The following is a 26,059-nucleotide window of genomic DNA, read 5'->3' on the forward strand; positions in this document are numbered from 1 at the left end:
TGCGAGATTCTCTCTTGTCCACCAGTGGAGGCTTTGTACCAGTGTTGGCGAAACGACCACTAGATCGTCTCACTGACCACTTGCCTGAGACCACTGTTTCGCCAACCATTCCTGCATGGGACGCAGGCGCGCGTGGGGGACCAGGTAAATGCATGACGCCATCATGCCCAGTAACCGCATTGCTTTGCGTACCGTTATTTGTTGACCGGACTGATAATGCGGAATTTGCAGTAGTATATTCCGAATTCTTTCTTCTGAAGGAAAGGTCAACCCCTCCTGGGTATCCAGGATTGCTCCTAGGAATTGTTTTGAGGTGCTTGGCACTAGGCTTGACTTCTTCTCGTTGATTGAGAAGCCTAATTCGTGGAGGAGGTCGATAGTCCTTTGAATGTTTGTCCTGCAAATTCCTGGGGTTACCCCCGTTATGAGCCAGTCGTCCTGATAAGGGTACACTGGGATTGCCTCCCTGCGTAGGTGTGCAGCTGCCACTGCCAGTACCTTGGTGAATACCCTTGGTGCTGAAGCTATCCCGAAGGGCAGTACCTTGAATTGGTAGTGGCGACTGTCCACCTTGAAACGCAAGTACTTTCTGTGCGCTGGGAACATGGAAATATGAAAATAAGCATCTTTCATATCCAAGGTTGCCATGTAATCCCCTTTTTTAGGAGGGGGATTACCTCTTGAAGCACGTTCATACGAAATTTTTGGGGCTTGACATACTTGTTGGCAGGCCGTAAGTCCAATACTGGGCGCATTGTCAAGTCCTTCTTTGGCACAAGGAAGTAAGTTGAATAAATACCCTTGTTTACCTGGTGTCCCAGGACGAGTTCTATCGCGTCCTTTTGTAGAAGAATGGCAATCTCCTCGAAGAGAATCTTCTGATGTTCTAAGGAGTGTACTTTTTGTCGTGGAGGATGGTTGCGGGGACGCTGCAGTAGTTCTATACAGTACCCTGTGGATACTGTTGACAGCACACTGTCTGATGTGATCCCTTCCCAAGCCTGGGTGAAGTTTGAAATGCGTCCCCCTACTGGGGTTGCGTGAGAAGGGACCCTGAACTGAGCGTCACTGCCGCCTCCCTTGCTGGAGCTGCCTCTGCCTTTACCACGACCTCTCCTATTACCTCTGCTGTAACCCTGGGTAGACTGTTGGTTGTTGTTCCACTGTGTACCCTGCCCCTGGGAATAGTTAGATCCTCTCTGGGAATTTTGGCCGCGTGGGCGACAAAAATTACTATTCCCTCTCTGGTTAGGGGGTTTATTGGTTAACTGGCCCAGGGATTTGAGTGTCTCGTATTCGTCCTTGGCATTTTTCAGTGCGTCTTCGACCGCCTTCCCAAACAACAGATCGGCTTCCACCTGTTTGTCTAACAATGATGCCTGAGTTTCTGTCTTAAAACCAGACTGCCGTAACCATGCATGTCTCTTGATAACAGTATCTTCTGCTATCAATCTGCCTGCGTTGTCCGCGGCGTTGAAGGTTGCTTTCAAAATGCAACCAGACACGGCTCTACCCTCTGCGGAAATCCAAGCTAATTGGCCCTTTAACGGTTCAGGAGCAGAGGCTATGAGAGCCGCGACGTCTTCCCACTGATGGCAGTTGTAGCTGGCCAACAGGGTGGTGGAGTTAGCAATCCTTGCTTGATAGGCGGACGTTGAGGCTACCTTCCTGCCGAAACCATATAGTTTTTTTGCTCTCCTTGTCGGGAGGAGCTTCTGATGAAGACAAGGGTGTTCCAGCCCTCTTACGAGTGTTGGTAACAACTAGGGAGTCTGGCTTCAGATGTCCTCTTACATAGAGAGGGTCAGACTGAGCTGCCCTGAAAAGTTTTTCAACCCTGGGATTGACTGCTCTGGTGAGGTTTGGGTTCACCAGGGACGGATCTATTCTCCGCTGAATGGATTTAAGGATAGGGATGGTCTGGGCAACCGGCCTCCTTTCTCCCACTAACTCTTCTGCAAAGTCCCTTTCCTCCTGTACACAGTGGGTGTCAATGTGAAAATGTTCTGCTGCGCGAGCAAGAACCTCATTTAGGAGGGGCTGGTTATCGACCGGGGAGTCGGTAACCGGGGCTTCGTTCTCTACCGGGGAATCTACTCTATGTTTCCGGGACATCCTCTTCTTCTTCCTGGTCCTCATCATACCCATAGTATCCCGTCCCGGTTTGCTCTTCTATCATATCAAACTCTTGGTCTCCACCAAAGGAAGCCTCTCCTTGATACCGAGAGTATGGTGTTGCGTAAGGTTGTACCTCGAAGGGTTCAGACCTCATCGGGGTTTCAAACCGGGCCTTCTTACTCGGGGGGATAGGATCAGTAGAGCCTGAGGGTGTGGCCCCTTGTGGATCATACGAGAGGAAATGTTCTGGATTTTTATCATAAAAATCAGCCAAGGAAGACATTCTTGACATGACCCTATCTATGTCTTCACTGGACCATTTTTTGGAACTGGGAATGACTCTCAGCAAGTCTATGGGATTTATCCTGAGTAGCTTTGCTGGTTCTGGACCTATCAGCAGACCTGGACTTGTCTGTCTGTTTAGGGGGGTTGGAGTGACTCACAGGTGTGGAAGAATGTACAGGTAGTTTCTTCTGCTGTTTTCCCCCCTCCCTGTGCGTAGAAAAATGTTTTCCCTGTCCCTTAGTGGCTCCGGAGTTCTTCGACGCCTGGCGTCGAGGATCGGGAGAGGTGTCCCTGTCCTTCGAGCGTGGGGCCTCGCTGGTTTTAATTGCGGGCTCCGCCTCCTGGAGCGCGGCCTGGGGGTGGAAGTCGTCTTCGTCTTCCGACGATCGAACTTCTGTTAGCCTAGGGAGCGAGGCACTCTTGGCAAGAGTGGATGATTGCCTGGCGTCATGCGGCGATCTTGATCGAGAGCGCCCAGAGGACACCGAATCGGACCGTTCTGTCTGTGCCTCTTTCCGAGAACTCGACGTCGTCGAGTCTCGGTTGGACTTAGTGTGTTTAGTGTGTGCAGTATGTGAAGCGCTTGCGTCGCCGGGGGTCTTCCCCATAGCCGCCCTGCCGGACGACCTTCCGAGGTCGGGGACCTGCACTCGGCTGTCTTTCGACGCCGTAATGCCCTCGCCGTCCGAAAGTACGGCGTCGCTGCCATGGCCGCCTGCCTGGCGTGGTGGGCCCAACGCTTCGTAGAACGGTCCTTAAGTGTCTTAGGTTTAAACCTACTGCACGCTCTGCAGTTCGCTTCGGGGTGGTCCCTCGGCAAGCAGAGATTGCACGTGGCGTGCCTGTCGACCCAAGGGTATTTGCGGTTGCACTTGGGGCAGAATTGAAAAGGGGTACCCTCCATACGCACCTTGAGGCAGCGGGCTGTTAAGTGTAGGAAATATATAAGGTGTACCTATATACCAAGAGTGTAGAGTATGTACCACCCCCCACTCTCCCTACTTGCAGGGCCGAGGCCAGCGGCCTACCAGGCCCGGGCCGAGGCCAGCGGCCTTCCGAGGCCCAAATCTGTCGTGCAGCAGCCGACTGACGATTTCTTCTCCAGCCGGCGTCGAGTGTCGAAGTTCGACGTTGGGGTGGGGAAGGATGTCAATAGATTATTTTTTTATAATTTTAGCAAAAGTATGGCTAAGGCCAGGGGACTCCGCAAGATGCTTCCGACCAGTATGGCGGAAAAAAACAATCTGAGGATCCTAGACGCGTGTGGGATCTTGGGTACAGTGGACGTCACACTAGGGATAGTATTACTGGCACGCCCTGTGTCGACGCCCATTTTCGAGTTTCGAAAAACAAACTAATACTCCGCAGCTTCCACTAGATGTCGGCCTATGCACAGCATGTGATCTAAGCAGATTCCACAAGCCATATATATATATATATATATATATATATATATATATATATATATCTCACCGTAATCATTTCAGATGCTTGGATCTGCTTAGATTCACATGCTATGCATAGGCCGACATCTAGTGGTAGTCGTGCAGTATTACAGGATTTGTTTTTCGAAACTCGAAAAGGGACATCGACTGGGCATTTTATTAATCCCATACATAGTGCGACGTATACTATACCCCTAGTCATTAATGCTTTGCGCTTCCTCAAATTTTGTTTCTGACATGAGGTTGCATGAAATGTAGCTTGAGTACAGAAAAAGATGAGCAGAAAAAGGTAGATCGAGAAAACATCTATGCACCTTTGACGCATGTGAACCTAAGCAGATACAAGCAACAGAAATACGATTATGGTAAGTTATGTATGCCTTCTGAGGCTTGTGGATCCGCTTAGATCATATGCTATTCATTGATTAGCGAGAATCTCATCCAAAGGGCGTTCCCCTTGTACCCTGGTTAGAGAAACCTGGATACAAAGTGTGGGCTTGTGCGTTTCGGTTTGCTGCAAAAAAATCTAGAGGCGGATGCCCCCATTGTGTGAAGATATCTTTTAGAAAATCATTGTGAATTTGCCAATCGTGTTCCTCTGGCAGTAGATCGCTTCTGCTTAGAGTGTCTGCTAGAGCATTGAATTCCCCTGGAACGTTGTGAGGCTAGAAACATGTTCCGCTTGAATGCCCACTTTCAAATCTTTTGGGATAATCTGGACAAACAGAGAGGGTTTCCCTACTAGCTTGTTTAGATAACACATGGCAGTGGTGCAGTCTGTGAAGACTTTCACTGTTTGACCTGCTAGATGTTGCTGAAAAGCTTGCAGTGCATTTCGGTACTCATAGGAGTTCTAGAAGGTTTATGTTGCTTTGGACTGTAGTTTGTGTCCACATGCAGTGTGCCTTGTGATGAAGATAATGGGCTGCCCACCCTGAGAGTGAGGCGTCCGTTGTAAGAATGGCTTGTTCTGGTGGATTTCAAAAGGGTTTTCCGTTCAGCAAGTTGTCTTTGGACCAGCAGCGAAGTACTTGCAATAAGGTTAGCGAAACTAACACTAGATCGTCCCACTGACCGTTTGCCCGAGACCAATGTTATTCTAACCACTCCTGCATTGGGCATATGTGCAGCCACGCAAACCAACACGACGGAGGTGTGATCCTGCAACTTTCCTCCTCTCCTGCCTTTCATCACCAGGGATCATGTATGCAGCGGTTCATTTTTGGGCCCCCCTGGTCAAGATGGGTGCAATTGTCCCGCACCCCTGCATCGTCATAAGATCTTTTGGGCATTTTTAGAAGAAAAAAAACATTTGTGAAATTTATCAGTTTGGGGATTTTTTTTTGCCTTAAATAGCACTTCACCATTGCGCTTCTAAACTGCCCAGCAACATTGTTTTCAGTTGCCATGCATCCGTGAAAGATGTGGTTTTGTGTTGAATTGACAGTGTAACTTTGCACCATGCGGTGCTTCCAACATGGCCGCACGGGCCTTCGCTTCTTGTTTGGGAGTTCTGTTTCAGGCATCTGCCTCTTTCCAGGGCAGTGATTGGTTGGGGAGTTTGCCTTGAGCACCAACGAGGGACAGGCAGGCTATAGCCGGTGTAATGGATGAACGTTCCCTTTCCCCCCCCCATCCCAGCACTCCAGCAACAAAGCAGCAACAGACTCTAGTAAGTATTACCCCAAAAGTACCCAAGGAGTGATTAAGGAGGATGACGCTAGATGCCTTCACGATGCAGCAGTGGTAGACCCGGTCTCCTGCCCTTTGGTCATGGTGACAAAAGGAGGGACTCTGGAAGAGATTTCACAGCAGCAGTCGAGAAAAGGGGCTCCCAGCAAAGAATTCTTCGATCTCCAACACAGACCAGTGGTTTTAACACCTTTTCACAGACTCCAATGAAGAACGGTGCTTGTTCAAATGATTCACCTCGCTTGCTCAGTCCTGCACTCTGGTGAGGGCACTTTGAGGAGGGGGATCTTGCCTAAGGAGGTCCAGAAGGAGTCCACCAAAGTTTCGGGAGAGTTTGTTCCAGGCAAGACGTTGCACTGCACTCAGGCTCCAGGTACCAGGGTATTGGCGGTTTGCAGCCCAGGAAGGTTGCAGCTCGTCGAGGGATGGCTTGAACTGAAGGTCGTCTTAGGGCCGATTATGCCCAATAGTACAAGGGAGGAAGATGTCCTCTTTGGAGTTTCCCCTGTCGATTTGAAAATGGGGTCATGACAGCAGCAGTATTTCAGCAGGTTTCTCTGGTTGCTGGAAGGTGTGGCAGGAGTCTATGGTCGCCTTCGTCGGCTCTTCTGTTCCAGTGGTCAACATATCTTTTGCCTCAGGATCCTCACCTTTTATCCAGGAACGTAGCCAATCAGTCATGCAACATTCAAACCTTGAGGGGTGGCTGTCCTTTCAGAACTGGTTCCAGGCAGGCATGCTAGAAGACAAAGAAGAGCATAGTTTGACTCCTCGCAGACACACTGGAACCTCGGCAGGCTTCAAAGGATTCAAGCCAAAGACAAGTCAAACCAGGACCTCCCCCACCCAGGACCAAGAAAGGGCAAGCACACAAAAAATGGAGAAAAAAGAAAGGGGCCACCATTGTGTATCAAAGGTGACCTTTCTGTGCATTACTGCGGCTGTGAACACAGCCAGGGTAGGACAAATACAACACATCCACTACCACCAACTTTTGCGTTTACTTATCCTCCAGAATCAGATTTTCACAGATGACTGGATGGGTCGAATGGGGTGCTGGGGCACGGGTTAGACAGAGGTTGGATTTCCCAGCGTGTGTTTCCATGCGAGGTGCCCATCAGTTGCGGGTGCAAGGATTCTCCTGTCGGGTCCAGGAGACATTTTCTGCTTGTGCTGCCTTCACCTTATGTCCAATGAGATGCATTTGCAGGTTCCCAGTTCTTCCATTTCTGGCTTGAATATCACCTTTGTAGAGACCATTTTTTTAATTTCTTGATGGTCGCTGGGTACCGGATCTTATAAACTGCACCTTGGATAGAAAACTTGTACTTTCTGCGTTGTTTTATGCTGCTGGAGAAGTGTTCAACCAAAAGAACAAGTTACTCTTACCTGGTAACGTTCTTTCGATGGGATGGTCCGACAACATATTCCATATCTATGACAGTAATGTGCTGCTTTGGAAAATCTTTCGGCGTCTGCGTCCTGCGTCGATGACATCGATATGCCGTCCTCGAGGATCTCCTCCGACGGCCAACGTCATCAAATGTTATAAGTAGGACGCACAACGCCCGTAGCCTCAGTTGTAGTTTTTTCCCAGAACGTGTGGCACCAATCTTCTGCCAGTCTGACCACAGAAGCCTTGCGGAAACGTATGCTACAACCGCATAAGAAATTCTGTAGTGGGGAAGGCAGGGAGGGAGCGATATGGAATACGTCGTCGGACCATCCCATCGAAAGAACATTACCAGGTAAAAGTAACTTGTTCTTCGAGGGGATTGAGTCCTCCTATGTATTCCATATCTATGACAGACTCCCAAAGCAGTACCAACGAAGGAGGTGGGAAAAGAAATTAGAATATAGAAATTTAGAATGCCCAATCAAATTGCAGAGTAAAGGACAGCCTTGCCAAAGGATAGATCCTGCCCATGGATAGAATCGAGGGAGTAGTGACGTACAAAAGTATGGATCGAAGCCCAGGTGGCAGCATCACAGATGTTACGAATAGGAACACCCCTGTGCAGGGCAGTAGAGGCAGCCATACCCCTGGTCGAATGGGCTCGCAAGCCTACCGGAGGGTCCTTACACGCCAAGCGGTAACATTCAGAAATTGCCAAGATAATCCATCGAGACAAAGTCGGCTTATTAACAGCTTGTCCCAAACGCCTTCCAGCGTAACCAATAAAGAGTTGATCGTCCACTCTGACCCGGGACATGCGTGAAATGTAGAAACTTAAAGCTCGCCTAGGATCTAACCTATGGAACCTCTCCTCTTCCTTACCAGGATGCGGAGGAGGATAAAATTCCGGAAGAATAACCTTCTGGCCTAAATGAAATTCAAACACCACCTTCGGAAGAAAGGACGGACAAACTCCAAGGACAACCCTATCCTTATGAAACACATTGAAGGGTGGCTTAACTGAAAGTGCCTGTAACTCACTCACTCTGCGAGCGGAAGTGACTGCAACTAAAAATACAGTTTTAAGGGTTAACAGTCTCAAAGGACAAGAATGCAAAGGCTCAAAGGGAGCACCCATTAGAAACTTGAGAACAAAGTCCAGATCCCAACCGGGCACCTGGAACGGTGACGGAGGGAATACATTAGTGAGCCCTTTCAGAAACTGAGTAATTAAAGGGATTTTAAAATAAGAACACTCCTCAGAGGAACGCTTGAATATAAACAGCGCCGCCAGGTAACCTTTAACGGTACCCACTTGCAGGCCCTTGTTGGCCAAAGAAAGCAAAAAAGACAGAACCACAGGAATGTCACATGAAAAAGGATCCACATTCTTAACCCTGCACCAGTCGCAGAACTTTCTCCAACGGCAACGGTACAGGGACTTAGTTGCTGGCCGTCTGGCCGAAAGCAACACCTCCATGTCTTCAGGGAGGTCCCAATCCTTATACCTCAACCTTTCAGAAGCCAAGCGTGAAGGTTGAGGGATCTGACCTCTGGATGGAGAACCTGACCCCCCTCCCGTGAGAGCAGATCGTCTCGGTAGGGAAGACGACGTGGAGGGCAGATGGACAAGTCAAGAAGGTCCGGGTACCACTTCCTCCTGGCCCATGCCGGAGCAATGACGATCATCCGGGAACCGAACCTCTGTAACCTCTGCAGCACTTGTGGGATGACGGGGACTGGAGGAAATGCATACAGCAGTGGGAATGACCACTCCACTACGAACGCGTCTCCCAAGGCTCCTCTTGGAGGAAATTCCCGCGAGCAGAACCTTTCGCACTTCCGGTTGACACTGGAGGCGAAGAGATCCACTTGAGGGGTCCCCCCCCTTTTTGTTGAGGTAGTGCATGGCCACTGTGTTGTCCGTCAGAATCAGGACATTCTTTCCTCGCACAGTCGGCAGAAAAGCCTTCAGGGCAAGCCTGACTGCCCTCAGCTCCAACAGATTGATATGGAGTCCGGACTCCGACGGAGACCAACTACCGCTGACTGTCAGTTCGTTGACATGAGCTCCCCATCCCGTGAGGGACGCGTCCATCATGATAGTCACCTCCGGCCAGGGCAGCCAAAACGGAGCCCCCCCTTCATCAGATTGCTTTCGACGGCCCACCACTGAAAGTCCTGGGCGACCGAGGGCGGCACCTGAACGGGGTCAGACATCCTCCCGGAGGACTGAGACCACTGGAGCTTGAGTGCCCATTGCAAAGATTTCATCCGCAACCTGACCTCTGGCACCAAAAGAATGCAGGATGCCATGAGGCTGAGCAATCTCAAGAACTCGAACGCAGGGAGAGTCTGGGCATGTTGAAACATGTGCACCATCTCCTGAATATGAGCCCTCACCTGGGGAGGAAAACACTGTCCCAGGGATGTGTCGAGCACCGCTCCGATGTACTGGAGCCGCTGGGTAGGTGTCAAATGGGACTTCTTTAAATTGAGAGAGAAGCACAACTTGTGACGGCAGTGGCAGGTGATGGACAGATGATCCAGGAATTGCTCGGGAGAGTGCGCCCTGATCAACTAATCGTCCAGGTAGGGGTAGACGTGAATCCCCCATTTCCTGAGATACGCTGCCACCACCACCATTAGCTTGGTGAAGACCGTCGGGGTGGAGGTCAATCCGAACGGCAGGACCCGAAACTGAAAGTGCGAGACGCCAACCGCGAATCTCAGGTACTTTTTGTGCTTGGTTGGATCAGCACATGAAAGTAAGCATCCTTGAGATCGAGACACACCAACCAGTTCTGAAGTTGAAGGGCCTGGAGGACTTGAGAAAGAGTGATCATCTTGAACTTGTCCTTCCTGAGGAGTTTGTTCAAACCGCACAAGTCCATGATGGGTCTCATTCCCCCGTCTTTCTTTGAAATAAAAAAAAATAAGGGGAATACCATCCCTTGTTCCTCTCCACTACAGGCACCAGTTCTATGGCGCCTTTCTCCAGCAGGGCTTAAATTTCCTGCGCAAGGAGCGGATCCGGACTCTTCAAAGAGATTCCCTGGTGGACTGTCGGGAGGCCTCTGCTGAAAGGGAAGACATTAACCATGGGCTATGATCTCCAGAACCCACACATCTGAAGTAATGGCACGCCATTCTACAAGATGCTGCGCCAGCCTTCCCCCAACCGGCGAACCATGGGACATGGCTGAGCTGAAGCGGATGTGGCGTTGCCTGAGGGCAAAGAGGCAACTGCCCGAGCGGCCTTGGCACCTCGAGTACCTTGTTTTCCACCTCTGGCACTTCTATGGTAGCCCCTTTGACTAGCAGCTCCTCTCGCTTTACTAAAGGATGAGTAATAACGAAAGGAACCTCCCCTCCATTGCTGTCCCCTAGGACAAAAAGGCGGAGGTTGTCGAACTGCAGCGCTCAACGACTTCGCTGCAGCTTTTGAGGTCTGCAACCTCTCAAGGCTCTCGTCAGCCTTGCTGCCAAAAAGATGTACACCATTAAAGGGCATGTTGAGGAGCCTGGCTTGCACATCAGGAGCAAACCCCAACTTCCGCAACCACGCAAACCTGCGTATTACGGTGCTCGCCGCCATGGACCGGCTGACGTAATCTGCCATGTCCAGACCCGACTGAACGGATTCACACATGGCATCCTTGCCATCTTGTATCATAGCAAGAAAAACATCCCGTTCGTCCCCTTCGGGAATGTGTTCAGCCGCTAAGGAAACAGTTCCACAGAGTGTGCGTGAAACGTGACAAGGCACATACAGAGTTGGCTGCCTGAAGAGCCATACCCCCTGAAGAAAACACTTTCTTCGCCCAACCATCAAAACACTTGTCGTCCCTATCAGGAGGGATGGTAGGATACAACGCCTGCTTTGCTGAGACTGTAGCCGCCTGCACCACCAAACTCTCCGGAGTGGGGTGCGTGGTCAAGTAGCAGGGATCGCTACTGGCTGGGCAGTATTTTTGCAGCAAAGACTTGCCCACTGCGGGGACACTCTCGGGAGCAGTCCAAGCCACCGCCACCCTCCTTTGCAGAGCCATATGGAACGGCAGTACCGGGTCAGTTGGTGGACCTTGGTCGAGGATATCGGTCAGGTCATCCTGCAGAAAATTCCCTGGTGGAGCAGACCACCTCAAGTACTCGGTGAGCCTCGACATAAGGTGCTGGTATGAGGACTAGGCAAGGTTGCCAGGCTCAGGCCTACAGAACTCCACCTCCGCAGAGGTATCCAGACCACTGGCGTCATGCAGCGACTGACGAAGGTCCTCCATCTGGCTATGTCCAGAGATAATCTCGTCTGGTACCGTATCAGGAACCATCCCATCTTCAGTACCCTCATCCACCTCAGAAATATAATCCAGATGGTGGAAAGTGGGCACAGAATGGAGGACAAAGACATGTTTGGCCTTGGCCAGAGCCTTTCTAGGGGGTTCCACCGTGCCACGGGGTACCTCCGACAAAACAGCCTCGAAAGGCGTTGAGTGAATCAGCGTCAACGTCGAGCGTGGCGCCGACAGCATCGACGGCTTTGACACAAGCCTTGAGCGTGGAGCCCCGAGCGTGTCCTTCGACAGCCATATCAGACAAGAGGCACATCCAGCCCATTGAGACGGCTGAAACACCCAGGTGTAGACGAAACATTTGTAATCATAGTGTAACCAATGCAGATACATAAGGGAAAAATATACATGACAGTGTATCTGTTTTAAATGTTCACTTACGTTTTGACACTGTCCGTTGAATGTCGACAGTAGAGGTTTTGTACTCTGTTTAATGCACAAGAATTTGTGTTGATTTGTTGTTTATGTTCTTGTGATTTTCTGTATGGCAAGACTGAAATCTCAGATGTTTTCAATGTACCTTACTTTATGAAAATAGCAACGATATAAAAACTACAAATCACTATACTTAAGTAACTCTCAGTGTGTTATTTGACAGTGATTGCACAGAAGGAGAGTATTCCAGTGAACTATCGACCCATTCACTTGTACTCTTGTTTCCTAAGAAGCCCTCCTGGGCAGAATAGTGTCCCCTCCAGGAGCCCAGATTTCTAAAGCTATGGGCAAGGTGACTGAGGTGGGGTTACTTCGCTCCTTCTCTACAGGAGGGAGGCAGGAAAAACCAGGATGCTGCCATCACCATCAGGTTGGCAGTCCATTAGTGAAGAATGCCTGAATGGGTGGGTTCAGTGGCGGTGCTGTCTATGCAGCTCATACCCAGTACTGTAGCAACAGGAAGGGTATGGGACTAGGTCTAGCTAGCTGGGAATTTGTAAGAGCATCCTGCATTATTCTGTGACAGCACAGCATGAACGCCAATCTCAGTGTTTCCAGTCTGCTTTGTACATCCAGTGAGCGACTGGGCCTTTGATGAGGGGTGTGCTTCAGTGGCTTCTGCCACCAATCCTGCCTGGGCACTGTGTGACCTGACTCAGATCTTCTAGACCTGTATCACAAGCAGACTGTAAATAGATACATTAATTTACATGAAGTTGCTCTCGGCCTTTGAAATAAACCATCTGTTGCTTACTCAAGCAAAATATATATATTTGGAAGGATAGCTCAGGGGCAATGCACTTGCTTTGGGAACAAAAGGATGCAGTGCAACATGGCTTCAGTTCTTGTTCCAGTGCTTGGAAGCTGGAGGAGGCTGGCATTAAGCAAGATGTAAAGGAAAGAAAATCATAAAAGCAGCCTTTTCTAGAGCTGATCTCAGAGCTTCTGCCGTTTACATTTTAAAATAAGAAAAACTGAAATTACTGTGACCTGCGACACATCCTTCCCCTCAGTCTCGCATTTAACAAAAGAAAAATGGGGGGTTAATAACCAAATAGGCAAAACAGAAAGGCGATGGCTGGAAAGTTTGAAATCATTCATAACCACTGGCACAGCGCTGGGCGATCCTACAGACCATCGTTTTTCTGGTTGGACTTGTGTGGGTCAGTTGCTGGTTCCAGTCTGTGGCCGACACATGACAGGCACTGGATGCCTGCGCTTTAGGTCTAAGCCTCTTCGAGATGCTCTGTTTACAGTTTAGCCCGAGTGAAGTACAATCCAGGTTATGGTGTTGGATGTCTGCTTACATTCACAGTAATTTGGTAATATGGGCCTACATACACCACCAAAATAGATCACCATATTAACACTATAAATGGTGATTTATTCTTGTATGAAATGTATATCTTATTACAGTGATATTGTAATCGTATTTCTTAGTGTACTGAGGAACAATGCTATGTAATGCAGATTCCTGTTTTGTCAACGGGTGAAAGGTTGTGTGCCATCACTTCCTGTGATGTCACTTGGGGTGGGGCCACATGACATCACTTCTTGTGATGCCAGAGGGTCATGTGATGTCACTTCTGCTACCCCTTGCATTTTGGTGTAATGACATCCCTGCATTGCAGTAATCCATTTAGCTGCCACTAATGGCTCTGATGAGGGTAAGGCAATCATCAGTGGATAGAAATGTCCTGCTGAGGTTGATGAACTTAGGGGTATAGGCTGCTGAGGAGACAAGGGCCTTAACATGTTTGCGCATTGATAGTTCTACATTTAGGTCGATGCCCAGGGTTTTCACATGGTTGGAGACGATGGTAGGATTACCATCCATGGAAAAAGAAGCAAACGTGGGGTCTAGGCGTTTGAGACTGTGTGGGGAACCTACTAGGAGGATCTCCGTTTTGTCATCATTCAGGCAGATGGTTTTCAGCCATCCAGGCATGAATGTTTCTGTAGACTCAATTGATGTTAGCAGAGCCAGTAGCGTGGTTACCAGTGAGTTAGCAGGATTTGAGTGTCGTCTGCAAAGTTTGTGTAGAGGATCCCAAGATTGTCAAGGTGGTCAAAGAGGTTTTGTGTACATGTTTTACAGGGTGGGCGAAATGCGGGACACTATGGGGAGCCAAACATTGTGGAGGAACACTTGCTGAGAAAATGATTTGATCCAACTGGCGGCTTCTCTGAGTAGTTGAATTTAGTAGTGACGTGTTGGCACAGTACATCATGGTTGACAAGATCAAAGGCAGCAGAGAGTTCGAGAAGGAGGAGGATGGCTAGTTCACCAGAATCGCAAATACCATTGAGCTGGATCTTGATCGAGGAGGGCATCCTATGTACTATGCCTAGGTCTTAAGCCAGATTGGCGAGTGCCCAGAAGGCAGTTGTCTTCCAGGTGAGCGTGTAGTTTGGTATATGCAGTGCGGTCTAGGACTTTGAGGAGGTAGGGTACGAAGGTACCGTAGTGATAAAGCCGTAGTTAGTAGGGAGGGTGGGGACAAGGAAGGGCTCTTGAGTAAGGGGGTGACCCAGGCATCCCCGATTGCCAGGGGGGCAGAACTAGAGTCAAATGAGGCTTTTATAAATTTGGAGATGGGGTTTAAGGTGTTGTTGATAGAATTGACATCAGGGGGAGAGACCTGGCTGAAGTGGAACGGGGGAGGGGTGGAAGGAGAGGGTTCTTCTGGGAGAGTAGGAGAGGAATATTTGGCGGATAGCAGGCTTTTCTTGAGAATGGTTTTGTTCCTCAGTTTGGTGGTTTTGTTAGTCAGTGCTGAATGGACAGCGGCGCACCAGATTATGACCTTAGGGAAGCATACAATAGAGGGTGCTGGTGCTTCAAGTTTCTTGAAGATTTTAAAGAGCTCCTTGTGTTGAAGCTGGCCTCACTAATTAAGGTATTGTAAATAGAGGCTTTAGTGGATATGATGGTAGCTTTGTAAGTTGTAGCCACAGACTAAGGCTTCTTTGTGATCGATGGAAGGGTTTTTCATCCAGAGGTGTTCTTGGCCCAGTTTGTGTAGGGTGACGAGTTCTTCAGTGAAACAATTGTGGATGGGGGATTTCTTTTGGAGTGTAGTTTTGAGAGGTGTTTTTTGGGCCATTGAAGTCAGGTAGAGTAGCAAGGTAGGAGGAGATGGTAGGTTTGAGCAGCTCGCCTGTGAGTTTGATGAATTGCGTCTTTGAGGACTCCAGTGGTAGGAGGAATTGGATCAGGGAGTGGTCAGTCCAAAGGACAGGGGGGGGGGGGTCAATGGTGGAGACTGGGGCAAGTTGAAGTGCGTGACCCAGTCAAGGGTCCAACCCTTGATGTGCGTGGGGAAGGTAACTGCTTGAGCAAAACTCATCTCTTGTAGAGAGGGCAGTGGCCTTTGTGTCGGCCGTGTTGTTTAGACCAAGACTGAAATCACCAAGAAGTAGGAAGTTCGGTTTGATGAGTGGTGCGAGGAGGAGGTCAGTATCTGGGGAGTTGGCATGGCCAGGCTGATGGTAGAGGAGGAGAAGAGGTTGATGGAGGTTTGGGGGCTCGGTTCAAATTTTCTGAGCAGGAGTTCGTAGCCTAGCAGTCTGTAAGGGGACACCCTGATGGGTATGTTGGATTTAGCATAATACCAACTCCACCGGCAGGTTGTGCTGGTCTGTCACATCTAAGGATGGTCTACCCAGGCGCGGATGGCTAGAGATAGTAAGGGGCAGGCAGCATGTGTAGCAAAGTTTCAGTGATGCTAAGTGTGTAAAGGTTATTTTCCAGTAGCAGATCATACATGTCTTGTGCGTGGACTCAGAGGGATCATGCACTGATGAGAGCATAGGAGAAGGTGTTGGGTCGTGGAGAAAGGGGCGAGGACTCAACAGGTGAAGATTCCTCTAGAAATAGGTGAAGCCTGCAAAGGAGGATGCTGTGCTTGCCAAGGCAGTGGTGGGCTGGTATGGGCCATAGTCACTTGTTTCTGGAAGGGCCACAAAATGGTAAATCAGTAGATGTCGTAGTGCATGTGCGTAGACACTCAAGTCTAGATTGGCCCGAGCGGGATGAAGTGACGATGGCGGCATAGCAAAGAGTGGCAGTGAGCTTGACAAATATAGGGATGGTAGGCATAGCAGGGCAATGCTTGGAGATCTGGCCACATGGAACAGTGATTGGTAGTCTAAAAGGGCCTAAAGCTGCTATGCCGCTTTGTGCGTGTCAAGGGGCAAGCAGAGGGTGGATGCCATGGAAGTAGCAGTGGGGGGACGGTGATGGGCATGGATTTAGGAATGGTAGTGAGGTGGGAAAGGAAGAGAGTCGGTATATTCCGGGGCATCAGGGTTGGGAAAGGTGGGAGTGTGCCTAGGAGGAGAGTGCCGTGGTTCAATGTTGCTAGGGTTGCTTGTATGTATAGATAGGTAACTGGGGGAGGGGTAGTGCATAGTGGTTTGATGTTTGGCAAGGCTTCGTGGTAGTCCCAAATCGCATGGTGAGTTTATGCCTAGAGTTTGTGCGGCAGTTGATGCTGAAACCTGGTGAGGAGGGTATGCCCTGTGTATCTGTGCAGTGGGGGCTGAAAGGGGGTGGGTGGCAGTAAGCTGGAAGCATTTCATCAGTGGGGCGGGCTGTCTCGAAGCGTAATGCGCAGAAGAATCATTACCTTGCTTTACGCAGACTGCGGTCAGGTGGGCAGCTGTGTTTTCGCACACGAATGAAGCGTGATTGATGCAGGCATCGATAGGGAGGCCGAGTGTAGGGCATTGGCTGCGTTCAGGCGCGGACAGGGGCACACAGGGTTAGCAGGCCTTAGTGTTAGGCCATTGTGTGGAGCCGGCTTTGCCTCTGGCTCCCAAGGTCAGGGGTAATACTGTTGATCGACCGATCCAACCCAAGCACAGGAGGGCCAGTCAGCAGGCCTCCTGGTTCTGGATCAGCCCCCATCATGGTGGCGGCATGAAAGAGTCTGCACAGGTTTATTTGCATCGTTTACCTCTACTGATGTTTTTATTTCATTTAGAGAACTGTGAAGCATCATCACAGGAGTACATGCTTTTGTCTGGCCTCACCAGACCTGCCCTGTATTCTACCTTAAATAACACTCTCCGCAACCAAATCTCTTCACATTATGGGTGGGACTGTTTTCAATTGCTTTAGAGGTTACCATGAACATGAACCAAGTACATGGAATACTGAAGAACGAGAAGGTTGCCACCATCCAGATGTTGTGCCACAGGTCTATGGAAAGGAAGAGTGGGATGGGGGGAGGGATGGCATGTGGCTGTGTTAGTGCATTCAGGGGTTGCAGTGGAGATGTCCTTTATCCTTTTCTAGATGGATACCGTCAAGATTATATGCTCCCCCATTGCTGTTCCACGAGGAGCTGAAACACAGAAGATCCCCACGTTAGAGAATCTTTCCATCTTTTTGCCCCCATTTGTGCTACATCTATTAACCAACTCTGGAATTTGTCTACTACCCCCAAGAGGTTGGTGTAAAATAAGCATCCACCCGTCAACTTACACAACGGGCCGCAACCACAAATGCCTCTTATCCTTAGATAGCACCATCTGGTCCTGCACTGCAGCCCAAAGGTGGTAGAACATTAAAAAACCAGGGCCAGCCTAGAGACCTTGGTCAGCCTGTTCACGACAAGAGTTCAGGGTTTCCTAGAAGCAGGCAGATTTTTTTTCCTCAACTGATCTCATACAGGCAGCTGCCGTTGTCCCATTCAAAGACGTAGGAAGGCATCCTCAGCAATAATTGGACAAAGTGTCTGGAGCTGCAGTCTAGAATAAAGAAACTTCCTTTTGGTCCAGTGCCAAGAGACCTCAGCAAGGTAAGACATAAGGTGGAAGCATATTGCTTTCTGGGACGCTCCCAAGCATTGGTGGAAACCGCTGCCATAGATTTAAGGAGTAGTGAACACATTTATTTGACTAAAAAACAATAGGTAATGTGGTATATGTATAGTGCAGAATAGGTGGAGTTTGGGGTAAGTGGATAAATTAGGGTAGGGAGGCGTAAGAGGGGGAGCTGTGGGGGCTCTCCCCCCACATTGTATAAAAAAAAAAGTAGAAAAAGTAAAAAGTGAATTTTGTTTTTAGGTTAAATACATTTTGTCACTTCTCCATTAGGTGAAATATTTTCAAAAACATCACAGACAACCAGTGGAAACGGTGTTCCTGTGCGCAGCACTTGGGATCTAGAACAAACTAATGAGTTTAGACGGCGCCGTTCTACAGTCCCAATTGTTCAACCCCATTTCAGCAAACAAAATGAACTAACTTTAAGGCAAACAGCTAGCACACTTAACTATTTTATTTTTTTAAGTGCTGGCATCTGGAGAGATGTTGAGGTAATTTCTCACACTCCTTGCATCACTAGCTCGTTTATAAGAGGCCAACCAAAGAAAGAAGTTTCTCTTGAAGATCCTCCTTTCGCGTCAACTAGTGCTGACAATTCCACAGTGTGGGACCATCTTGAGGGTGGCATACCACATGCACAAGGTAGATTCAGACTTGGCTCATCTTTGCAGGCGCATGTCAGCAGGTTTTGCAGACTACTTAATTTGTTGAGCACGTAACCTCAGAAACGGCAAGGTCCACAGGAGAGCACAAGAGGAATATCAGTGTCCACGGTAGAAGCTCAGGAAGGATTTGAAGTGACTAATTCAATGGAGGTTTAAGTAAAAGGAAAGGTAACCATCAATTCCTCTTGAATAAGGGTAAACTTCGTCTAGCAAGAGAACTTTCCCTGGGGAGTCGAAGATTAACTTCAGCTAGTGGACTTCAGTAAAGAAATCAAATATTAAGAGTGTAAAAGTGGCATAATTGAGAAAGGCACATTTCCTCTAGGTTTATATGAAGGCGAAATAAGGTTAGGAAGTTGGTGGTTGAGAACGCGGGAGGAGGACACTTCCCAGTGCTTTGTAAGTTCAGAGTTTAAGCCTTCATAAGAGTTCCTTGTTGTTAGGGAGAATTCTCAGAAATGCCCCAATTCCCTTCTACCTTAAGAGAACCCCAGCTCTTTTGCTGGACTTTAGGACTTTTAATTTCTAACCTGGAGAGAGAGTCCTTTTTCTCACCCTCATGTATTTTTATTGTGATTTGGACTCCGTTTCTTTTGACTTTGGAGTCTGAAACTCCATAGACATCATCTTTACATTGTGACACACAGCACTTTCAGTGCAGTGGCACAGGGGAGTCTTACATTTCCCAAAGCTTTAAAGACCTTCTCTTGGGGAAACTGTTTCCAAGAGCAGTGAAGTGAAATTGACTTTTACATTTTGTAACTTTCTAGACCCAGCACACACTATCTTACAACACTAGACCCAGCACACACTATCTTACAACAGGCTGCTGGCGGGGTTACTTAGTATCCCCTGTGTCTAGTTTCTCATGTAACATTTTTATGTTACCCTTTCTACAATTAATGGCTGGTGGCAGTGGTTTACTTTTTACTACTATTGTGTGGTTTTACCGCAGGCTGCGTTCGCAGCTGCAGTAAAGCACCCATGGGTGCCCATTTTGTCAAAATGGCCCCGGTCGTCTTTTTTTGCCATTTCTTGCAGGAAAGGTCCTTCTTGAGATTTCCTCTGTGCGCCAAATCAGGTTTGGTCCCTTTGTTCGTTTTGGCGGGATGCACGAGTGAAGCCTGCCTCTGGCTCCAGTATGTCTGGCAGGGGCAGGAAGTGAGGGAGGTCCCCAAAACTCCCTGTGCTTAATCCTTTTGGTTACAGGAATGCACCGAAAGATGATTGGCCGGCTGGCTGTCCGGCAAGAACATCTACCCTGCTGTGTGATTGACAGCTGGGCTGGAATGCTGGGAGAAACCTGCATAAAAGGCGAGGCTTTTTGGCTTGGAAGGCAGAGTCGACCACTGGACGAAGGAATCCGAAGAACAACTTGGAAGAGACACCTGCTGCAACTCCTGGATCATTGGTTTGCCCGGTGAAGCCCTGCTGCTGTGCTGAAGCTTCGAATTCGCCACGACTAGAGAAGCCCGGTAAGGACGACTTCTCCCCTGGAGTTGGTGGGAGCAATCAACTCCAAAGTAAGCCCGTCTGGACATCCTCTCGGAACTGGCTGTACTTCCACTGCTGCTGGAACCGAAGTGCCAGGGAGAGGAACACCAGATTGTGTGCATTGCTTTTAAGTCAGACCCAAGTGCCAGGAAGATCCTCCAGACTTCCCTGAAGCAGGACTGACCAAGCCTGACCACCTCAACAGAGTGCTGGACCCCAGAAGCGAGTAAAGTCTAGAGTGGTATCCGAGACCCGCAGTGTTGCTATTTGCTGTCAGACGCGAGGAGCTGAAACACAGAAGAACCGCTGAATCGAAGTTTGCCCATTGCTGCCGCTGACCTTCCCATTGCAGAGCCAGAGTCCCCAGCCGTTCTCTTGCTCTCAGTTAAGTCCCGTCTTGGTTACCTTGAGAGTTGCTATAGCTTCCCCCCCCCCCACACGCCTCCCAGCCTGTGGCCCCTCAAGTGTTCCATCTTCTACAAACTTTTCTAAAACCATTTCAAGACTTTTTACCTCCCTGCAAAGAAGATCTTCAGCTTCCCTAGACATTGTGCAATTAACATCATCTGTCCTGGCTCGCTGAGTGACTTTACCTCTGACTTTTTGTTTTGGCCTTTCCCCCAGGAAAGTGTTAATTTTACTCTGCATTGGAAGGTTTCAAAAAGTACTTACCAGTTTGTGAATTATTTGTTAACCTTTGTTTTATTCCCCTCTTATCTTGTACACCAAATTCAGTATTGCTCTAATCAATATCCACAGTATCCTAGCTATTTAAGTCACCTATGGGTGTAGGAAGTGTCTGTGTGCCATCCCCAATGGGTATCATCTGATTTAGAGAAACAGTGTTTTGAAGTGAAGTGTATTATAAGTGTTAATATATAGCTCCCTTCTGAAGAAGGCGTATACAACTGACTGAAATAAATGAATAGTTTTATCAAGAAACCTTGTGTGAGAGTTTGAGTAACTGTACTGTGAAACTCTGTCACAACATTACTGCTCACATTGACCCCTCTTGAGATAAACCTGGCTGCTCAGCCACACTACCAACCTGTGTAGTTCAGACGTATACCAAAGGTTGGGTCCCTATTGCCAGGAAGTCAGGGTTGTCAGTGCACCAAAAGGGTACTGCATACAATCTTGCCTAACACGTGTGTTTACACCTCTGGACTATTTAGCAGAGGTTACCAGATAGGATAGAATCCATTGGGAACGTGTTAGTGTGTATATCATTAGCCAACGAGAGGATTCATCATCTGAAAGCTCTTTCCATTAAGTGCAGATCTCAGAAGGGGGGCATGAGAATAGTGGATTATACTGCATTTTAGGGACTACATTCAGTACAACACAAAGGGGGCAGGGGAGTCGGTGGAGGGGTGTGTTCAGAAGCTCCTAGGGTAATCCAATTGACAAGAACCCACAGACTCTTCAGTCCTGGAAAAGCAGACTGACAGGACGTGCGATTCACTACCGTAGGTCAACCCACCCTTTGCCACATTACAAACTCATGGTCCATGTCCCAGGAAGCCCCATCATTCTAGAAAAGTAGCGGTCCTCCTACACAGCACCCCATGCTTTCACTTTGTTATTTTCAATGTTTCTGTCTAGGCAACAAATCAGCGTTTATTGGAAGTGGAGTGGAGTCCAACTACACTGGGAAAAGAGTAGATTTTTCCTACATTTTTTCACTGTCCCTATACCATATTTGGGGAGTTACAATTCCTTCCTATAGGCATCATGACATTTGTATAAACAAATATTGCCTTTACAGGGCTCAATGGGTGTTGGGGTAAGAAGGCCTTACTGTCACCAATACAGGAGTGCAAGGGTGTGGGAAATAATGCACCCATTTCACTTCCATTAGACAATCTGATATAAAACATACAGGTAACCCTTCTGCCATAATCATTCACCTTCAGATATTCCTTCCAGATTATCACTGCAGAGAGAAAATCTCAAGGTTTTATCAGGTTTACCATGGAGTTTGGTATCGTCTGCAGGAACCTCTCCTTGTCCTCCATCTGCAAGTTGCATGTTCAATACCTACGGGGGGAAATAACATGTGAAAGAGTTTCTTAAATCTACTACAGAAAAACTTGCGGACAAATCCAAAGCAACCAACTTGATATCTATTACACAATAACTGGCAAATTAAGATTACATTATTTTATTGTAACTTTAACATTTGACAAATAGTTGTGCAGTCTGGTACTTGGCTCTTCAAACAGGATTTCCATAGCAGTCCATAACTACCAATCATTAGCACCCAGGAAACTGGGCATGAACCTGCAGCAGCCAGTGGTGTGTGGAATGACACTACACAGGGTGGATTTTGCATTGTATGCTTTTATTCTTCACCAGCAATGCCTCAATTATGCTGCTAATAGGCAATTCATGCAAAGAACAGGTTACTTACCAACTGATAACGTTCTTTCAACTGGATGTTCCTCCAACATATTCCACATCTTTGACATGTAATGTCCACAGCTGTGCACTTCAGAAACTTTTTAGGGCAGAGGGCATCCTGCGTCGATGACGTCAGGTCGATGTCCCTCGAAGGCCTCCGTCGAGGGTGATGTAACTGGATGTTATAAATAGGAAGCACGGCGCACGTAGCATCAGTTTATGTTTTTTCCCCAGAACATGTGGCACCAATCCAATGCCTGCTTGACTGCACATAGCCTTGTAGAAACGCAAGCTGCAATCGCATAGGAAATTCTAAAGAGGGGTAGGCTGGGAGAGTGATGTGGAATACGTGAGAGGAACATCCAGTCGAAAGAATGTTACCAGTTGGTAAGTAAGGAACAAGTTACTTCCCTGTACCTGTTGTTCTCCAGCATGGGTCTGGCATGGATTCACATGCTCAAGAATATTCCCCGTCGTCAGGCTGGGAATCCTCGGTAAAGAAAAATCAGTATCAGTTTCGTTTCTGATCTGTCTTTCGTAGTAGTAACCAATCACTGATCTCTGCGTCATACTGACCACAGCCAATGACTGCCATCTCCCTAAGCCCCGCCTCTGGCAGCCATCTTCAGATTTGGTAGCACATGAAGAGGCAGTATGACCAAGTGAAGAGCCGCAGAGGGGTAGGGTTCGCATGTGAATCCATGCTGGAGAACAACAGTTACAGGTAAGTAACTTGTTCCTTCTCCAGCATGGGGTCTGGCATGGATTCACATGCTCATGAATAAAAGAATACATAGCAGTACACACATGCACAACCACAGGAGGTGGCAAAGGCTCAACATTAAGCATTACATCAAAACTCAACATTAAGCAATTCTTACCTCCTCGCCAGGCTCACCTTAGGCGAACAGGTTGCGCAGCACTGCTTGGCCGACCCTGGACTCCTCCCTGGAATCCCGATCGACGCAGTAGAATCTCGTGAAGGTGTACGTCGACCTCCACGTAGCAGCCCTGCAGATGTCCAGCAAGGGCACACCAGATAGGAACGCCGTGGTAGCTGCGATCGCTCTGGTGGAATGGGCTCTCGGACGGCCAGGCAGCGGTCGGTTTGCCAACCGATGGCAGTACATGATACAGCCGGAGAGCCTCCTGGAAATGGAAGCCTTCGAGAGAGCCTTCCCCTGATTGACAGGTCCAAAGTTCACAAAAAGTTGGGACGTCTTCCGAAAACTCTTCGTGCAGTCCACGTAGAACTTCAGCACTCTAGCCACATCCAGCGAGTGCAAAGTCCTTTCAGCCGGCGACGAAGGTGACGGGAAGAAAACAGGCAACACCAAGGGTTCGTTGAGGTGGAAGTCCGACGGCACCTTGGGCATGAAGGAGGGGTGCGTCCCTGAGCACTACCCTCATGTCGTGAAAAGTCAAGTACGGGGGCTTGCAGGAAAGGGCCTGGATCCCTCCCACCCGTCGTGCGGAGGTGATGGCCACAAAAAACGCTGTTTTCCACAACAAGAACTTCAACGGAGCCAAGTGCAGAGGCTCGAACGGAGGTCCCATTAGCTTGGTCAGCACCACGTTGAGCTCCCACACCGGGCCGGGGCCTTCACCGGCGGGAACGATCTGAACAGTCCCTTCATGAATTCTTTCACCAAGCGATGAGACCACAAAGACGACCGTCCCGTGGTTCTGGTGTATCGGGAGATCGCAGCAAGATGAATCTTGATGAAAGCGTGCGCCAGTCCAGCCTTGGCCAGCGTCAGCAGGCACGGCAGTACTTGGGGAGCCGTAATCTGTAGAAGTTTAATCTTCTGTGCGTGGCACCAGACAGAGAACCTCTTCCATTTGTGTCCGTAGCATTTAAGAGTTGAGGCTGCCCTGCCCTTTGCAAGAACCTCTCTGCAGTCGGCCGGTATGTCATAACCTCCAAACTGTAACGCTGCAGGAGCCAGGCCTGCAAGTTCAGCGACTTCGGGTCGTGATGGAGGAAGGCGCCTCCTTCCCTGGAGAGAAGATCCGCGTCCACTGGCAGTTTGATTGACGGGGACGCTGACAAGTCCAGAAGGTCCGGGAACCATATCTGCCTCGGCCACGCAGGTGCGACGAGGATCATCCTGCACCGTGACCTCTTGAGCTGGTTGATGAGCCGGATCAGCAGCGGCAATGGAGGGAACGCATATAGGAACAGGCCCTCCCAGGGGAACGAGAAAGCATCACCATGCTCCTGGGCTGGGGAAACCTGCTGGCGAACCTCCGGCACTTGGAGTTCGTCGCCGTCGCGAACAGGTCGACCTGGGGTGTGCACCACCGTCGGAAGAGGCGGTCCACTAGATCCTGTCGTAGTTCCCACTCGTGGCACGAGCGCAGCTCTCTGCTGAGCGAGTCGGCGATGGTGTTTTTTTTATTCCTGCAAGATGAAACGGCACCGGAAACATCCCTTGGGCGACGGCCCAATGCCACAGATCCTGTGCCTCCTTGGACAGGGCTGGTGATCTGGTACCACCCTGCTTCCTGATGTAGAACATGGTGGTGGTGTTGTCGGTGAAGATCCTCACCACCTTGCCCTTGAGGGACGGAAGAAAGGACCCGAGGGCCCAAAACACTGCACGGAGTTCCAGGACGTTGATATGGAGGGACCTCTCCGCCGACAGTCAAAGACCCCTCGCGTGCAGGTTTTCGGTGTGCGCTCCACACCCCTCCAGGGAGGCATCCGTGGTCACTGTCTGTAACGCTCACCTGATTCTCGCAGAGGCGCCGGTCTTGACTGGGCGACTACCGTATCTTCAAAGGTGATGTGTAGCACCCGGTTGGCTCTTTGGGCTGGACCTCTGTGCACTGTATGCCTAACGTGTAGAGTAAGATGTCTGCAGATAGAAAATATGGAGTTAATGAACTGGGGTTATTGGGGTGTCCCTATCTCTTTCCTCTTCTCCTCTCCTGTAGACCCCCAAAGGTTAACGCTCTCACCTTAGGTAAGTGAATGCCGAGCTCTCCATCTGCCTCGGGGCAGGGTGCTGTAACCAGTTTCTTCACTGGATAGGTAGCGCAGGCCTCTTGACTTCAGAGGACTGCTGTCCTTCGTTTACTGCACGAACGGTAAGTTTCGAGTCATTCAAATGTCTTTAAAGTCTTTAGTAATGATGTCTCTTGTTTTGCAGGGTTCCGGCGATGGCGGATGACGGGCTGAAGTGAGTTGAAGATGGAGCCCGTGTGATGAATAGAAGTGCCTGGAAGCACGTAAGTAAGCGCTTGTTGCCTGCTTCACTATGCGCTCTAACTGTCTTTTTATTTTGCAGGTACGAGTTCGGAGCGGCTGCAGGGTGCCGGAATACCCACTGGATTAGATGTGGAAAGGAGTAATGGCACGTGAGTATTAAAGTTCCCCAATGTCTTTAAACGCACCTTGTTTTGTCTTTCAGATGCGGGATGTAGCGCCGAAGGCCTCCGGAGCGTGCGAAGAGTTGGTAAACTTTTGTCTTTCAGATGCCGGAATGCAGTGTGAAGACCTCCGGAGCGCACGAAGAGTAGATAAGCCTTTGCCTTTCAGATGCCGGAATGCTAACCTGTTCTTTCTTGTCTTTATAGGTGTTGCTGAAAACTGGATTCAGGATGGTAAGCCTTTTTCCTTAGGCCCAGGACCGGATGCAGAAGACACGATGAGCGTTCTGCTGCAGAGGTTGCAGAATAACGCAAAGCAAGATTCATCCACCGGGTGTGGTTTAAATAGCCTCCTGTAGTGCTTAGGTGTCTCCTTCCACAGCCACGCCTAAGTAAGAAAAGAGTTCCTGGTAAGAAAAGAGTTCCTGCCTTCCAGAAGAGTTCCAGTGTTCTGAATCTAGGGAGTGGCTCCAGCCCCACCCAACAGGAAAAGTAGTTCCAAACAGAAGAGGATCAGAGGCTCAACTGGCAGGCAGGTAAGCAGCATGGTCTGCTGAAGGTAAG

At 49.1% G+C, this 26,059-nt stretch overlaps 1 protein-coding gene across 19 annotated transcripts in view; it reads right to left on the bottom strand.

The window, feature by feature from the left end:
* GAPVD1 (GTPase activating protein and VPS9 domains 1) overlaps window positions 1-26,059 on the bottom strand; it is a 1,092,811-nt gene that overhangs the window by 616,961 nt on the left and 449,791 nt on the right. For 16 of the 19 annotated variants that reach the window (XM_069609416.1, XM_069609426.1, XM_069609418.1 and 13 more), the window contains one exon: window positions 21,628-21,757. In XM_069609416.1, the coding sequence (XP_069465517.1) occupies window positions 21,628-21,757 (130 nt within the window). The remainder of the gene's footprint in view (window positions 1-21,627; window positions 21,758-26,059) is intronic. The other 3 variants (XM_069609429.1, XM_069609425.1, XM_069609422.1) reach the window with 1 other exon arrangement.

This window comes from Ambystoma mexicanum, chromosome 8 (assembly GCF_040938575.1).
Source record: "Ambystoma mexicanum isolate Mex_15411 chromosome 8, UKY_AmexF1_1, whole genome shotgun sequence".
NCBI classification, from domain to species: Eukaryota; Metazoa; Chordata; class Amphibia; order Caudata; family Ambystomatidae; genus Ambystoma; species Ambystoma mexicanum.